The sequence below is a fragment of the Eurypyga helias genome, unplaced genomic scaffold (assembly GCF_000690775.1).
Source record: "Eurypyga helias isolate BGI_N326 unplaced genomic scaffold, ASM69077v1 scaffold4764, whole genome shotgun sequence".
In the NCBI taxonomy this organism is placed as follows: domain Eukaryota; kingdom Metazoa; phylum Chordata; class Aves; order Eurypygiformes; family Eurypygidae; genus Eurypyga; species Eurypyga helias.
Window position 1 is genome coordinate 72,402 of NW_010246714.1, and position 13,489 is coordinate 85,890.

At 44.5% G+C, this 13,489-nt stretch overlaps 1 protein-coding gene across 1 annotated transcript in view; it reads right to left on the reverse strand.

Annotated features, from left to right (window-relative positions):
• Positions 1-4,747: 4,747 nt before the first annotated feature.
• The window catches only part of LOC104508764 (catenin alpha-3-like), a 35,531-nt gene continuing 26,789 nt past the window's right edge, over positions 4,748-13,489 (reverse strand). Inside the window, exons 2-4 of the mRNA XM_010150490.1 lie at positions 11,698-11,803; positions 5,547-5,681; positions 4,748-5,165 (exon numbers count right to left, since the gene is read on the reverse strand). Of these exons, the coding sequence (XP_010148792.1) occupies positions 4,878-5,165; positions 5,547-5,681; positions 11,698-11,803 (529 nt within the window). The 3' untranslated portion in view covers positions 4,748-4,877. The remainder of the gene's footprint in view (positions 5,166-5,546; positions 5,682-11,697; positions 11,804-13,489) is intronic.

Genomic DNA, 13,489 nt, shown 5'->3' on the forward strand with positions numbered 1-13,489 from the left:
TACTGTGAGGAAAACTAACTCTATCCCAATTAAAACCAGCACACAGTAAATTGCAGCATTATATCCTGAATAAAACTGCCTTCCTTTTGTTTCTTTTGAACCTGTTACTTGTCAAGCTTATAATAAAATAATAGAAATATTGTATAATAGAAAATGCAAGTAGAGATTTTCAAACAGAGATACCCAAATCAATCTTTGAAACCACTTAGGTATCACTTTATCATTTCTATCTGTGCTTACATTTATTTTTAAAAAGGTGTAGGTCAAGTGTTCATTTCTGTTTCTAAAATTGCATGTAACAACCCAAATGTAATTAAGTTTTATTCAGTGGAAAATCCATTTTCGCTTTCTTCTTTCACCAAAAAGAAATACTGGTTGGAATACCAGGCAGAGAATGGTGGATTTGGCCCTGGAATAAGGGCTTGCCAGGTGCAGTTAGCACACCAGCCCTGTCTCTCAAGTGAGTAACAGAGTTACCCATAACATTTATGCAAATGCACTGTGTCCCAGTTTGCTTCTCAGCGGGTGGAACAGCCTTTTGTGTGTCTGTCTTAGCTGAAGTAAATAAAAGAGATAGTGCTGAGGTTAGGCTGAATTTTGAAATAATATTTGTTTGTACTTGTAGAAAATAGGAAAGTGAAAGTATTGTCTTCCTCCCATGGTGAACAGAAATGGCAGGAAAGGTAATCGTATGAGTGGAAGCGGCACAGAAGAGCACTCCTCACGTATTAGGGATGGCTTGAATCTTGCTGTTGGCAGATGGCTTAATGCACTAAAACGGACGAGAGAGCATTACAGACAGCGTGGCATCGTAGCTGTACGGATGGAGACACTCGGGCAGTAGCTCAGTGCAGTTTGGGGAGTGACGGAGAGAAGAAAATGACTCTGTCGCAATTAATTAGAAAAGTAGCAGTACAATACAGAGACAAAGCCCAGGGACAAGTGTTGTCCCTGCAGGTCGAGCATCAGATACCTTGGCACTGTCCATACAGGACCCTTCAGCTCCTCAGCTTTCTGCCTGTACGGGGGATATGGCGTTTTACTGAACTGACAGTCGTACGAGAAAACAGCTGTTTAAGCAAGCAAAGATCAGTCAAAGGGAGGAAGATGCTGAAACTGGACAATTCAGTTCCTTCTTTCCCCACTACTGGGGCCAGTTCTGTTTATATCTTTGATGATCTGGATGAGGGGATGGAGTGCATCCTCTGGAATTTTGCGGATGACACCAACTCGGGTGGGAGTGTTGATCCACTTTAGGGTAGGAAGACTTTTTACAGGGGTCAGGACAGGCTGGATTGATGGACTTGATGATCTTAAAGGTCTCTTCCAACCTACATGATTCTATGATTCTCAGATAAATACAGTTCTGACTGCTGCTCTCGCCTCCTGAGATTCTGCTTCTGTGCTGAAATGAAAGACAATTTCTTTATTTCTGTGCAGAACTGAACAGCAGAGGACCCTCCTGAGTACTTTCAGAAAATTTTTGCTTCTTTCATTGCAAGCAGCATATTTTGTATGGCAATTGGCACAGCATTTGGTATGTGTTTTTTTTTTTATGGTGCAGTACGATGTTTTGTTCTGTACTTTGTATGGGATGGTATTTCGTATGGTCTTTGGTACAGCGCATCATGTGTTACTGCATTTTGTACGGTATTTTCCATGGCATTTTGTACAGGATAGCATTTGGTACAGTGTAGTATTTTGCACAGTACGGTATTTCCTATGACATTTGGTACGGCCTTTGGAATGGTACCGGATGGTATTTGCTACGGTATTTTGTATGGGATGGTATTTGCTATGGCATTTGGCTTGGGATGGTATTTTGTATGGTGTTTGGTAAGGGATGATATTTTGTACAGTATTAGTGCGGCATTTTGTAGGAGACAGTATTTCACGTGGCGTTTGGACAGGACAGTATTTTGTATGGCACTTTGTGGTCTTTGCTACAGTATTACATACAGGACGGTATTTGGTGTGGCATTTTGTATGGTACGGTTTTTGCTACAGGCCCATATTTCATACTGATATGGGAAATTGATGATTAGTTTGATTTTGTTATAACTTTTAGTTATGTAGCTTTGTTTCCGTGCGTCAGTACGGCATTTGATAGGGTACATCATTTGGTATGGTACCTTATTTTCTATGATACAGTATTCGCTACAGTACTTCTTTATGGTATGATGGTATTTTATGGTATTTTATATGGTACGGTATTTGGTAGGGTATGGCACGGTATTTTGTATGGTATTTGGTGGGTATGATGCTTCCCATGGTATTTTATATGGTACGGTATTTGGTAGGTTATGGCACGGTATTTTGTATGGTATTTGGTGTGTCCTCTTGTACTAAAGAAGTGCTTCACCAATGACAACCCAATTTTGCAGCACTCCACTGAATTCTTTTAAATAAAATGCCTTGCATTGTTCACTTGCCTTTGCTCTGGAGTGGGGAGAGGACCAGGAAAGCTAGTGCAAATCAGAGCTGCTGAGGTGAGGTGGCCTTGTTTCTGACCTCTGTTTCCTTAGGCAGGAATGAACTTTTACCTTATTGTGTTTTGTTTTGGGTTTCAACTTCAGCCAAGAAAAAGGAGGTTAGCTACAATTAACATCATTGTTTTGGCTCTTTCAGAAAGTAGCAGTGGGTTTAGATTTTTTTTTTCCTTGTCCATTACAGGGTTGGTTTTGGCCTAATAAATTCCTACGTAATCAGAATAGTATTGGGAGCTGAGCTATTGAGGGTGGCCAGGGTAGGAGCGTAGTGACTGGCACTGCAGGAAGGAGCATTAACTTGAGCAATAAACCGTGCTCTAGTGATACCAATGCTAGAAAAGCTCTCCTGACACCAGGCTGGCAGGGTACACTCAGTGTGCCGGGAGGCTGGCACTCCCACAGGCAAACCTGGCAGGCTTCTGTCCTGGGTGTTCACTCGTGTGGCAGAACAACGAGGAGACATGTAAGAGAAACAAGAATAAATCCCACAACACCCAAAGACCTCTTCTGAGTGGTGTACGTGCTTTTTATTAATCATGTGACAACAAGATATTAGTTGTGAACACTTGAGACCAAGGTGACCTCTATCAAAGGTGTAACCTGGAGACATGAGAGAGCAACAAACCCCCTGCAAAGCTCACCTGCTGGCTTCTGGACCCAAACCCTGCTGGGGGAGTGGGTGAGCCAGAATCTGAAATACTACGTGGAGATTTTGTCTTTGTGGTGTGACAGCAACGTACGCTCTCCCAATCTCTGTGCCACACACAGTCCTGCTCTCAGCCCTGCTTAGTCTGCCAGCAGGCTCTGTGGCCTGCTCTCTATTACCCCTGTTAGCTGCTTCCCAGCCTGTTGCCCTAAGAGGGCTACCAACAACCTATAATGGACATTTTCCGTGACCCTGATGGAAACATGCCGGAGGGAATTAGGAGTTGGACAGAAGTAACTTTTCTTCCTAACTTTTCCTTTTGTTTAACAAACAGTAAGGTTAGAGAAGGTGTAATAGGGATCTGTACCCTTTTTACTTCATGATCAGTTAGGTTTTATACTTAGTTTATACTGCTCCACTGTCCTCAGCCTAGAAACAGAGTGGTCCCCAAGAGGAAAACCACAGTTATTTTTGCTGCCCACGTTGCACAAGGTAAGTGAACGGCCATGCAAAACATGGCACTAAATGACATGGAGCAGCAGCCCGTAGTCTGGAGGCACTGGCAGTGGTGCATCGTGAAGGTCTGGCATTTGAGGGAGCCCTTTTTAGCAAAGGCAAAAAAAAAAAAAGGCTCTATTTAACTGCCAGGCAAAGACATTGTGAGCAGCAAGTGGAGTCTAGGAAAACCTAGTGACAGAGCAGGGAAGATAACTCAGCTTCCTTAAAAGAAAATCAGTCCAAGTGGGCTTGGATTCAGCCTCGGAACAACTTACTTTCTCTGAGTACCTCAGAGCAGCGTAGTAGTGATCCCAGACTGATGGCACTTACCAGCACAGGCCTGTGTTCAGGACTCTACTGCTGTAAGAAAAATAATGGTCACTACAGCTCCCTTGCAAAAACCCCATCCATCCTAAGATTCAGGATATGTGCATGTGTGAACTGAGCTCAGAATAACGATGTATTGCATGCTGGGTTTTCTGTGCAGTGATTAGGAAAGCTTTTTTGTTGTTAGTATCTGATTTAGCTGAACGTCCAACTGTAACAGCAGATTTATTAGGGCTCACGGAATCCAGTAGGAAGCAGAACACCGATTAATGTTGCAAAAGGCGTTCAAAGAGCTCTTACTATTGCTGCGTTGCAGTCAGTGCTTTTCTGCTACACTCCATCCACATTGGTAAAAGCCACTTTCTGTATTTGCCGAACATTTTCACACGTACGTTTCCAAGGCCAGGCCCTGGCTCAGGGGAGATCTTTAGAACTTCCTATCTAGATGCAGGTTAAGGGCCCAGACTCGGCTCGCGTCGAGCAGTCCTGGTCATGGTGTAAGGATGCTGAGGAAGGATCTGACCCAGGAAAGGCAACATATAGAATGCAGGTGGGTTAGTACTGCCCACATTCCTCCCTGGTGAAGGAATGCCGAGCCTCGAGAATGCCACAGACCTTGGGCAGGTGGGCACCTTGCATCCTCCTTTTCACCTACAGCACAGCCCCGTACACGTACGGCCCACAGTGCTCTGCTGAAACGCCCCCGGGTGAGGTGCGATCGTCTCTCACTGCAGGAGACGGGGCGTTTTTCCCAACCGTGTGCTGCTCAGTGATCCAACAGCACTTTCAAATCATTTAAGCAGGTGTAATCTTACAGATTTAGAGAAAAGCGAAACATTAACATATATTAAATAAGTGGGAGAAAAGATGAAAAATGGTCAGAAAATCAAGAAAGAAACAAAAAAAGTGGGAGAATATTAGACTCTTTCTCTGCCTCTGAATTCACTCATGACTTGAACAGGATGGATCCTCTTCTTTGTAGAACCTTTTCTGACAGCCGCATAGATTTCTTCTGGTTTCTCCCTTTTAATTAGGGGCTTCTTCTCTGGAGCCTTCATTCTCCACATCACCACAGGATGTCGTGGGCCAGTAGGGCTCTGAATCTTGATGATCTTTGTGGACGCAATGTAGGACATCTTCACTGTCTGCACCACAGCGTTCATTAAGTTTTTGGCAGCCTGAATTAGTGAAGTGACGCTATCCAACTGCAGTAAGAAACAGAAATGTTAGCCTAGGAACCCCGACTGCTTTTCATCACAATACTCTGAGGACTAACTACCAAACCCCAGTTTCTTTGTTTCCCTTGGTGTGTTTGATCGTTGCATTCATGTTACATTCATACATTATGGTCATCCGGTCCCTGAGGGGGCTACAAGGAAGCTGGGGGGGACTTTTTACAAGGGCCTGTAGTGACAGGACAAGGGGTAACGGGTTTAAATGGAAAGCAGGCAGATCTAGATTGGATATCAGGAAGAAATTCTTTCCGCAGAGGGTGGAGAGGCACTGGAAACCGTGAGTGTAAAAGCAGTGGGAATAAAATGAGGTAAGGAGGACTGCAGTGCAGCAGATACCATTCTTCTACTCACAGCAGACATGATGAGCTCTCCACCGAGGTTCTGGATTTCTGCTTTAACCTGACTGCAGATTTTGAGCTGATGGGAGTAGAGCTTGATCTGTTCTAGGTAAGCCAACAAATCCTGTTTGCACGACTGGTCTGGACACTGAAGATTTAAGACAAGAACAGTTAAGAAGGCGTTTTAGCAACTTCTCTCAGACATCACGTTAACACTTCCCCGAGGGGTACTCAGACCGCATGCAAGTGTAGTCTGGCTTTTCACTGCAGCCGGTTGAATACTCCGTTCCCCTTGTTCGCTTGCTTTTTAACAAAACAATTGCAGCAGCTCAGAGTAATACTAAACTTCCCTAGATTCATTTTTTGTGGAAAAAAAAGTGGCTGGGCTTGCCTGCTTTCCCTTCAGTTCCTAAGAGGTTATGATTTCTTTTTAAGAAGAAACTTTATGTGGGCAAATGTAAACTTTTTTTTTATACAAAAAGCATCCTACCCTCACTTCTGTGAGCTCCCAAAATACCTGGAGGGGCACTGTTCCTCTGTGAGTGCCGGACTAGACACCTGCGGCTTGGTGTGCACTTGTTCTACAGCTGCTTTTCATTGCCCCTGCAGAATGAGGGCACCTTAAGGTGAAGGCCAAGTCCCCGTCCTGCTTTGAGGAGTGGGTGTGACAAGTACGACACACATCCCTACAGTTCTTCAGAGCCGTTTTCAGCCCGTGTGCTGTTCTGGCATTATAAATATGGTCACTTCCTTCTGATAGGAAATTGTGTGCAGCTTTGCATATGCCAGAAGGAAAGCCACCTTCCCAGCACCTGCACTGGCACCAGCCATCTATGGCTTCGAACAGTTACTAAACCTTTCCTCTTACGGCACTGTGGTCAGTGCAGTAGTGATTTAAATCCAAAACCTGCCAGAAGTCAGAGAAAGCACCGGTTCTACTTAATTCATGAAATACTTCAGTACCTAAACTACTGGCTTCACTGAAGAAAGTTGGCACGTGTTTAAAATGGGGGTGTCATGGTTCCACTCCTCATGACTGCAGCAGAGCAGACATGCTTGGTAAGCAGGCAAGTCCGTGGTTTAGACTTGGGGAAAAAATGACAGGGAATAATGAAGAAATTACAGTGAGCAATTTAAAATCAATATGAATTAAATGTCAGTCCTTACCTCATGTTCTGCTAGATCCATTACTAAAATGTTTTCTGTACCTTGGCACCGTTTAGAAAGACAATAGAAGTTTCTTGACATGTGTGTGTGATGTTTTCAAAGTGTGTGTTTTGGACAACTCTACTAAAATATGTCTGTCTCCCTTATTCAGTGCTGCTTTAGGAACTGCACAAATCAGTATTTAAATACTGGTATCTCTGTGACTGCTTAGACAACTGGAATACTCATCGTTTATGTAATTTTAACTAGTAAAAATCTGTCCTTCCAGTCAAATGCAGCTGTGATCCCTTTAAGCATCACAACTTACTATATCAAGACAGGGTTCACTTCCTGGAACAAGATGCTTGCTCCTCAATTTTTCCTTTTCTTCTTCTTAGATGCACTGTGATTTGGGTTTTTTCCACTGGAAAAACTCAGGAGACGGGCAGAGAGGGTGCCGATACAGTGTCTCATCCACTTCAAACAGTGACAGTGTCAGCAGAGGTTCAGAGACAAGAATATTTAACATTATACGGTTCTCTTTCGTATCATAAAATTGGCAGGTCAGTCACATTTACCATCTTCCTTAGGTATCGAGATGCATTGTGATTTGGGTTTTTTCCACTGGAAAAACTCAGGAGACGGGCAGAGAGGGTGCCGATACAGTGTCTCATCCACTTCAAACAGTGACAGTGTCAGCAGAGGTTCAGAGACAAGAATATTTAACATTATACGGTTCTCTTTCGTATCATAAAATTGGCAGGTCAGTCACATTTACCATCTTCCTTAGGTATCGTCAGAGAAGAAATGAGAGAGTTTTTAGGAATGCTAAAGATGGCGCGCATGAAAGACTGGGAAACTGCCACGCGGGAACAAGAACCTATTTGAGGTTAGAACAGTGGTACGACAGCACTGCTTCAGTGCTCGGTAGCGTTCAATCAAAAGCAAATCCTAGGCATTATTAGGCAAAGAGTTCTGAAATGTAATTATGCAACTGTGCTGCTCTGTGGTGTACCCACAGCTCTACCACCCCGCGTAGGTACGGTGCGTCTTCTCCCGTCTTGCCCCTTAGAAGGCACACAAGGAAACAGGAAAAGGACAACACAGATTTTCATGGAGACAGGCTTTCTTTCCTCAAGTACAAACCCAAGAGGTCGTTAAAAGTAAACAGCATGAGTTCAAAACAGAGGGAGATCCCTGGGGGGTGGGTACTTTTTACAAGGGCCTGTAGTGACAGGACAAGGGGTAATGGGTTTAAATTGAAAGTGGGGAGGTTTAGATTGGATATCAGGAAGAAATTCTTCCCAAAGAGGGTGGTGAGGCACTGGCACAGGTTGCCCGGAGAAGCTGTGGATGCCCCATCCCTGGAAGTGTCCAAGGCCAGGCTGGATGAGGCTTGGAGCAACCTGGTCTAGGGGAAGGTGTCCCTGCCCATGGCAGGGGGGTGGGACCGGATGACCTTTAAGGTCCCTTCCAATCCAAACCATTCTAGGATTCTATGATTAATACTGGGCATAATCACATACAGCCCCACATCTGTAAATACAAATGTGTAAGTTAGTGCAGCCATTTGTTAGGTGTAAGCTTTTAGGCAAGATCATCCTGTAATCAAAAGCTTTTTGGATCTGCTTGGCTTTATCAGCTGATCATTTCAAAGGATGCCTTCTTAATTTTACTTTCAGGGATACTTTTTAAAGTACGAAAAACCAGTTCCTGAGCCAGTCAGGAAACTACCTGGTCTGTAGAGAAGATGTTTTGCACTGATCCCTGTACTTCCAGAATTCAGCAGCAGTTCACGTTTCCCCGTGTGGATGTGTCGAGCCCGACTGCTGCCGCACATAGCAGTTACCCCAACGGGGCCAAGACCTGGCTGCGCTATGCTGCACGTAGGGCTCGGCCTTCAGGCCGTGCCGCGGTGCACAAAGCCCCGGCCGCAGCACACACCCAGCTAACCCTCAGCCGAGGCACCCGCGGGCAGCTCCCGCTCGGTACTGGCCATCAGGACACGTGGCATCCTCACCTTTGCCTAGGGCTGCAGAGAGGGTTCTCGTGTCAGCATCCCGTTTGACAGTGGGAACGGTTAAGACAGGTTTCCACGTAAGAAAACAGGTTTCCTGGTGTGGCCGACGAGTTACAAAAATACCGCAAATACGGTTTCAGGGTGGTTTTGTGGGGTTTTTCTCCTCCGAACAGAAAACCTGTATGAACAATGCAATTCCACAGTCCTTGATTCTGAATCTCGGAAATTACATGGAATGTGAATTAAGAGAATTCATTTGAAAATGTTTTATGAACAGGAAAAGGTCAAAGAGAGAGGATGGTGATTCTTCATTGTGCAGTGATTGCTGATGTCGGATTCCTGCTCGGCTCTGAAGTGAGGCTGAGGAAAGAGAGCAAGGTTTTGGCTTTTCTTCCGTGCATGTAGGCCAAATACTGAAAACGCTTTATGGTGGTCCTCTTAACTGCAAAGGGAGAGTCGCAGCTGAGTCAGGGGACAACCGTCCTGTGGCCTAATGCAGTGACAGTGTTGGAAGCGTAAAGGGTAGCCAGAGCTCGGCAGCCAGTGGCACAAGCGTGTCAAGGAAAGTATGCACAGGAGGAACGCGAGGACCCCTAACAGGTGAAAACTGGTACAGCATAGAGCTCTTTTCCCTTTTGAAGCAAACCGTACAGATCCATTTTTACATGGAATAAAAATATCATATCATTTAGGTGTGGAATATTCCACTAAAAAGTAGTGATGCTGCTGAGGAATGCACTCGGCAAACCTCACGAGTTCAGGTGCCAGCCTGGGCACCAACTTCTTGTAGGGTTCCTTCAGTCTGGACCAACTTCAGAGCACAGCCTGAGGGAACGTGTAGTTTCTTTTATTTTAGGACCTCAAGAGAGCAAGGCATAGGAAATTTGGCAAAAAACAGCCAAAAAAGAAAGGAATTCTTGGTCTCTACAGATACTTGGTGAGTAAAAAAATCCCAGAGTGAGAAAAGTGGTCTGAAAGTTAAAGGATGCTTTGGCATGGGGAAAAAAGGGTTACAGAGTTTAAAAGATTTCTAGCCATCTGAGGAATGAAGGGATCCTATTAAGCACCTCTGGATTAGAAGGAGTAAAGGTGAGATTCTCTTATTTTCCTACAGGTTTGACACGTACCTAGCAATAATTGTAGCTGTGATTGCAGTACCACAGAGGTAGTGGAAGGGTTTTACTTTGTATATGGTCGTTTGCTTCTGGTGCTTACAGGGTGAAATTACGTTTAAGATACACCTAGAAGTGACTAGTGTATTTCAGCTGCCACAGGGAATACACACGAGGGGTCAGGTGGCTCAAGGGTACCCAGGGTGTGCAAGCTCTGAGCTAGGGCATTTGAGTGAAGCCACTGAGGAGGTTACAGTAACTTGAATGATGTCACATTTCCCAGCAGCTACGAGGGAACACACAAATTATGAGCTCTAATGATTCATGGCTACTTTTTCCTCAGACTAATTTGTTCATGTTTCTAGTCTGGAGACACTGTAATAATACAGAAAAAGGAAAATTTCAGGAAGGAAGTATTTCAGCGAGACTAGATTCCCTGTTCTGAAAAAGAGCAAGAGGTTATGACCCTTTGGCTTTGACACTGCATCATTTTCTGCAGTAGATCTGACGAGTTATGGATTTGCATTTTAATTTGTAAGAGGAGCCATTCTCCAGTGCTCTTGAAGGGAGAGATGTGCTGGAAGAGAATCTGGCAAGATCAGAAACAGGGACTCGAGACCTTTTACCTAGTTCTTCCACAAACCAGACCACAACTGCACAGATTAAAACCAGCAATTCTTTGTCTTGTCATCTGGAATTCAGCGAGACGTTATGACAGAGAAACCGTGGCTGCTTTACAGACAGGAGCAAAGCAGGCTTTGTGTATGCAACTGAGGCGGGAGGGAAGGAGAGGCAGCGTGCGAGGGCGTGGAAGGCAGTGACTGTGTGACACTACACCTGCCCGGCAGGCAGTCACAAAGACTAGGAACGCAAACGCTCCAGCTGTGACACCTGCACCGTCCGTCCCTAAGCCAACCACCCTTACGCAGTGCAGAGGGCTGCAGGCGACGAGCTGCCTGGTGCATTCCCTTACTAAGCCACAGCTGTCTTAGGAAAAGGAGCGTGCTTATCGATTTACACAGCTGAAAAGAAACCCAAAGAGGATCTATCTGATGCTCTAAGAATCCAGTGGGAATAAAGCAGACCTAACCCTTTGCATTTGGTAAGGACAGGTATTTTTTAAATGATAAAAATATCACCTCGAGACTGAAGGCATGCAGAGGCCAAAGAGAGGAAAGGTAACCTCAGTATAGCAAAAGCACAGATCCTGTAAGGTACACAGTGGTTAGGGCGGAAAGAGTTAATTCCGAAGACAGAGAAGCAGCCAGTAACGTTACCGAGTGCAGCGCTGGGACCTCGCGCCTGTCCGCAGCAGAGAGCCTGCCCAGCAGCACGCTGCTGACGCAGCAGCCCTGCCTTCCCACCGCCAAGCTGCCTCGCCTGCAGCAGCCCCAGCTCTGCCTGGGCTAGTCACCCAAAGCATGGGCTCTACAGCTAAAGTGTTCTGTACACAGCCTAAAGCACCTCTGCATATATGTATTTCTAGGTACACCCCTATATATTCGTATACAGCCTGTCTCTAAAATGCTGCATTTGTAGCTTCAAGGAGCTCACAAATATACACATGTACCCATATGTACATACATGTATGTACATACACATCTGTGATGTAAGTATGCATTCATGTGATGTAAGTACACATCCACTTAGAAAATGTATAAAAATAATAAACAGACACAGATTTGTACAAAGAGTAGAATGCACCTGCACAATTAAGACAGGACCTATGTATCCATCGCTTCAGAAACGGAGGAGAAAAGGAAGATCAGACAGGTAGACGTACAGGTGACACAAGTGCTTTAAAAAGTGCCCTCCGTAGGTGGTGGAGGTTCTGTAGATGGGCGAGTCTGGGCCAAGTGGAATGCACTGCGGCATAAATAGCCTACCTGATTGGCAATCAGCCGTGCTAGGACATCCATCCTCGATCCTGACTCCGAAATCATTTTTGCTGCATTAATTACATCAGATGTGTTCTTCAGTGGTCCTCTACCCCTTCAAATGAAACAAAGAACCCTATTAGATTATTCAAAACCGAGAATAAATCCTAGCCATGCAAATTAGGCACAGAAGAACTCCATTGAATAACTAATCCATACAGAAGCAACATTAATTAAATCCCCGCCTCGCAAACTGTTTTGTTTTCATCTCCCACAAATCTGTACTGTTTGGCGTCCGCTGGATGCACAAGTACCAGAAAGATGTCACACCGTTTTTTCATGCTGGAAGCACAACCCATGCCAAATCCTGCGGATGCAGGTTTGAACACAGTGCTTGTGCTGTTTGCTTTTCCTGTGGTTGTATGAAGTTTATGTTCCCGTCCCTTCCGGGAATTTTCTAGTAAGTTCAAAGGAAGTTCAGCACAGTGATGTAGTCTGAGACTCATTATGGGTATCTGGTCAGAAGAACCAGGGGTTTTTAATGTAATTCATGTACACAGCACCAATGGAAATACGTGAACAGGGCTGCAATTAAAACCAACAAATGCCACTCACAATACAGATAGACCATAAGTACTGTCTCAAAGTACTGTCTAAATAATTTCATAAATTATTCAAAGAACAACTTGCAGTTTAGGAAAACTGAAGTTCTTGTTTGTCAGGAAGCCAACCTCTTTTTTTTTTGTAGAAACACACCCCCCGCCCCCAAAAACTTGTTTAATTACATGAGAACGTTTCCAGAGCCTAAGTAGTAAAAGGTGACTACCTAAAGGTAGGTGGTATTGACAGCCATGGTCTGCACGTTCTCTTGTGCTTCACCTTCTTCACTGCTGAAATACTCCAGCTAAACTAAACCCAAGTTACACTTCCTACACATGTAAAGTGGTCAACCCTACTAAATTCAACTTTGCATTTCGCATCTTTGACAAGAACACTTGTATTATATAAACATTTAATTCCTGAAGGCCTGGTATCAATTTCCAAGTTCTGAAATGGACAAAGGGAATACAAGACATGGAAAAAAGTGACTATGCTGCTTTGTTCACATGAGAAGGCCCTTTTCCTTGAAGTCAGCACACCATCCCAGTACAAACTCACTTAGCCTAGAAATGTTCTCACCTGTGGGCATACAGACACTGCATTCAGTAAGAAGACAGTGATGACAACACAAGAGGGCAGCTTCTGGTTAATGTCTCTTTTCTTGATTAATCATATTGCTTAGTAATAAACTACCTGCTGGTCCTTGAGGAAAAAGCATACAAGTTACAGTTCCTAGCTCTCAGCTTTTGAGGCCCACATTTCGCGCAGCCTAGAACTGTTATTTTAAGTGTTATTTTCCTGCAAAAAGGTATCTTCTTGTTATGGAAAACCTGTTGAGCAAATTGATCTGAGTTTACAAAAGGACAATAATGTATGTGAGGAATGAATGTGCAAATGCAATCCCATGCATCCAGGATTGACTACTTCAAACTTCCCCATACCTTTCATTTGCCTTTCCTGCTGTTTTCCCTCCTAACCCTTCGTTGCACAGCTGAATTCCCCCCATTTCAGTGCACTCACTGGTTTTTCATTGCTGCTAGCAATTAAGTTCTGCTTCGGCATTTCTCATATCCACCAGCAGCTTCACGGACATCTGAAGATAGGCCGCGCCACTGGGCTAGACTAGAGAGACGTCAGGTGCGACCGATGGGGTGATTTAAGTCTCCTTCTGAGGGCTCCTCCAGCGTGAGGGTTTCATTGT